Genomic DNA, 4,047 nt, shown 5'->3' with positions numbered 1-4,047 from the left:
TTCAAACCATTTAGAGTGAAAGATACATACACATTGGTGTTTCCTCATCATACTTAAATGGCCTGAAAACTTGAATTGAAAATAAGTACTCCACTTATTCCATTCATTTTAATACCGCTATTATTTATATAGAATATTGCAAGGTTACTGAACTCAAGTATAACCCAATGTATTCAAGTATAACCCAATAAATTTTGAGAAGGAATAACTTGTTTGTAAGCAAATGTTAAAAATGTAAACAAAAATTACTATATATTATTTTTCTGGTTACAAAATTATAATAACCAGATTAGATAAATGGAATCCTTCAGGGAGTGTATCAGACTAAAGCAAAACTATGGTATTTGACTTTCACATAAGACACATTAAAATGTTTTTGTAATATATCTCTACTGCAAGAAAATCATGAATTTTTAAAAAAGATGAATTTAACAAAAGACTCACTCTAGGTAGACCCAGGTCTCAAAATAGTTGGTAAACACTGCCATGTTGTAAAAATAAGTTAAAAGTTTGGGAACTTTAGTTACTTCATTTCTAAAGGGAAGGGAAGACATATTTTCTAAGAGCTTTACTCTTGAGTTTTGAAATTACTAAACTTGAATGTTTTGACCTCAAAAGTTAGTTAACTGGAGGTTCTATCATTTTAATGCTTTTTTCCTATTGATTTATCATAATTATCCTCAATATTTTATTAACTTAGGTCTAAAATTTATTTTCAGGGCTGGAATGATAGCTCAGTGGGTTGGAATGGATGCTTTGTATACAGGAGACCCAGTTTTTTGGGGGGCGGGGTACCAAATTACTTTATTTGAAGGACTGATTCAAATCAAAAGACAAATAGATATTTTGGAACTTATAGTAAAGGTCAGGGTAACCCCAACGTGTATATACTGCCTAGGTGGCCCGAGGTCACCTGTAGCTCCGGCAAGCCAGCATTAAGGTTTAGCTCTCGTCACTGTGACCCACGTGTGCATGTCAACGAGATACTCTGCCATGCCAGACTCAGAGGTTCCTATCTTGTGCAGGTTTGTTACGTTGTCACTCAATTCTTTGATGATCTTCACCTGCTCATCCAGGTATTGTGTCTCTAGGTGGGTGTCATTCTTATCCGTGAGCAGTTTGTGCAGCTGCAGCAGTGATTGATTCATTAATTCTCCAAGTGCAGTGCACACTCCATCGCATTCAGTCCCTTCTCCCAGTCGTCAAGATCTGGTTTCTTGATATTCTGAAGGAAAATCCTGGTGCCCCACTGGCCCGTAGCTTCATCAGTTTCTGCGCATATTCTCTCTCCTCCTGTTATCTCTCCTCCTGAGATTAATGAAGGAAGTATTTGGCAAAGTTGTAACCTTTAAGTATCAAGTGAACTAGTAGACAAATTCGACAGTTTATCCAAGTTCTAGGAGCATTTGGGACAAGGTTGAGGTCCAGAGGTTCATGCCAAGTCCCAAATTTATTGGAGACAGGGAGGAGATTTAGAGATTCCATCCGTGTGTGACAGAAGCTGTCAGAAGCCTGTCATTTAAGGGTCTCAGTCATTTAAGAGTCCAGTCATTTTAGAGTGTTATCAATCAAATTAGTCTGTCAGAGTTCAAGGCAGGAAGTATCTGCCCAGCATTGATAACCAGATGTTTCAGGCCAGGGGCCTGGTCTGGTTACTTGTGGCCATACAGTAGCTAACTAATCCTGTAGACAAATTTTTGCTTTACATACATGTAGTTGCTCTTGTTCACTGTTTGTTCATAACAACAGAAAATTGCAATATAAAAGTTACAAATATCTTCATGATGTAATAGAAAAAGTTACCATGAATCCATTAATCTGAATTGGAAAACTTGATTTTTTTGTGACTGTCTTCTTCACAATATGAATAATGGTAATTGTACTATCATTAATTAAAATTGTATTTGGCCCTCATAGGGATGGTATGCATTCTTAAAACTACCTAACACCAAAAAAAAATTTAGAATTAAACAAATATTTGTGTTGATATGTGTTCTTAATCACAAGCACACATGTACACACACAGAAACACACACACATTAAATTAAGTGTACATTTCTGTTCTTTTATTTTTTCAGTGCTCCAGTTTTTTGTGAATCTGATAGATCGAGTTTATTTTCCCTTTACATACAATTTGGATACTCCACTCTGGATATAAACATGAATTATGTATATCTTTTTAACTGCAAAGAATTGTACATCTGAGGCAGGAAAGTTCAATATCTGTAATGGCACAGTTCTCTCAGCGTTATTAAGACCAAGCACAGAAAGAAGACCTAGAAGTGACCCCAATTACCACCAGAAGTATGACTCTAGAACTAAAACTAACAAACAAAACAAAACAAGCTATATCCACCCAAAAGGACTCAAGTGGAACTTTGCTTACTTAACAGATATCAACAGGCTACCCTGTGGATGATCAAGAATAACAAAGCATCTGAAAAGGATGAGAGTTTGGAAAAAAAGTCATTGCCTTGGGTGCTCTTCAGTGTGTTTGTATTTCAATTCATGGTTATTTCAACCTTTTTCTTCCGGGGCTTACTCTTAGATTTGCTTTCTTCAAACACCTACTTACAAATTACATGACTTTCCAGTTCAAACACAAGGGACTTTATAACCTTACCTGATTTAGGAAGATCATTCTGGAGATTAATTGCACGGGCAATAAATTACATAAAGGCATTAATTAGGGTAAAAAAGATCACTTAAGTAATTTAGGATAAGTTAGTAGTGCCACAAATGAGAAAATAATATTAGCCTGGAGCGATAGCACAGCGGTAGGGCGTTAGCCTTGCACGCGGCCAACATGGCCGACCCGAGTTCGATTCCTCCGCCCCTCTCGGAGAGCCCGGCAAGCTACCGAGAGTATTCGATATGCCAGACACAGTAACAACAAAGTCTCCAATGGAGACATTACTGGGCCCGCTCGAGCAAACCAACAATCAACGGGAGGGCCTTTACCTTTTTTACCTTTAATATTAGAGAGAAAAAATAACAAGTTCCTACAGTGTAGTATTTAACTAGAAGAATTGATGTATTTGGAAATGGGTGGTAAATTAAAGGAGATTTCCACCACGGTGCTAATGTGTGTACAGAAAATAAAAGAAAAAATACAAGTTGGAGGATATAATAATAATAAAAAAAACTAATATTTTTTAAATAATTTAATTAAAAAAAATAAAATACAATTACAAAAAGGAATGAACTTTAAGGAGAAAAAACATGGGCAGAGAGGTATGGAATAGAAAATAAATACAAATGTAAGCTGAGTTGCTAATTGTTTTATAACCACAACAAATCAGTACAGAGAATAGGCCCTGTACAAAACAACACAATAAAGGTTCAGAGATTGAGGTGTTCCCTTAGGCAAGGCTGAAGATTTCAGTCTCTGGTTATTTGGGATTTAGGCTGCAGTCCATGTTTTGGATGGATCACTGGGCGTGGCACAGTTCATGCTCTAACCAGACTTGAACAGCAGAATGGCCACCTGGCCCAGGTAGAAGTAGATGAAGTGTTTGGTTTCGTGCGTCACATAACTACCGAAGTTCCTCCCCACGATGCAGTGCCAGGTGGGATTGTACTTCTTGTCAAACTCCTTCTTGATGTGGGCCGCGATGTCCTTCTCGATGTTGTACTTCTCCAGCGCCTGCGTCACGCACTCCACCGAGTCCTGTTGCATCTCCTCCGACATGTCCACGTTCTTGATCACCGCCTTTCGGTCGCACATGGTGCCCAGGGAGCAGGGGCTGCAACGGTCTCCTGGGGGAGGGGCTGGCGGAGCTCGACGCGGCAGCGACGAGGATATGGCAGTCCTCTGCCCCCGCGCCTGGGTGTTCCTACCCGGGGCCCCTTGGAGGGGAGCGGGTTGAGCTTTCCTCCCCGCCCCCACCAGGGCTCCGGCAGCCGAAGACCTCCAGGACCAGCCACCACCATGCTGAGACCACTCTCCGCACACATGAAGGTACTGGCAGAGGGACAAAGCCACGCGGGTTCCGGGGCCGAGACCTCCAAGCCTACTCGAATTGGAGTCGAGCATCTTCCACCCAG

The 4,047-nt window shown here is 40.0% G+C and overlaps 1 protein-coding gene across 1 annotated transcript; it reads right to left on the bottom strand.

The window, feature by feature from the left end:
* Positions 1-3,194: 3,194 nt before the first annotated feature.
* LOC130045352 (dynein light chain 1, cytoplasmic-like) lies at positions 3,195-3,777 on the bottom strand. Its single transcript, XM_056138175.1, has one exon. It carries the CDS (start codon positions 3,725-3,727, stop codon positions 3,458-3,460), a length of 270 nt encoding a protein of 89 aa, XP_055994150.1. The 5' UTR covers positions 3,728-3,777; the 3' UTR covers positions 3,195-3,457.
* Between the last annotated feature and the right edge of the window lie 270 nt (positions 3,778-4,047).

Source organism: Sorex fumeus, unplaced genomic scaffold (assembly GCF_029834395.1).
Source record: "Sorex fumeus unplaced genomic scaffold, SorFum_2.1 ptg000128l, whole genome shotgun sequence".
Lineage (NCBI taxonomy): Eukaryota > Metazoa > Chordata > Mammalia > Eulipotyphla > Soricidae > Sorex > Sorex fumeus.
This window is presented reverse-complemented; position numbering and strand designations above follow the sequence as displayed.

Excerpts from the sequence above, each read along its gene's own strand:
- LOC130045352 (XM_056138175.1), bottom strand. The coding sequence starts at position 3,727 with ATGTGCGACCGAAAGGCGGTGATCAAGAACGTGGACATGTCGGAGGAG.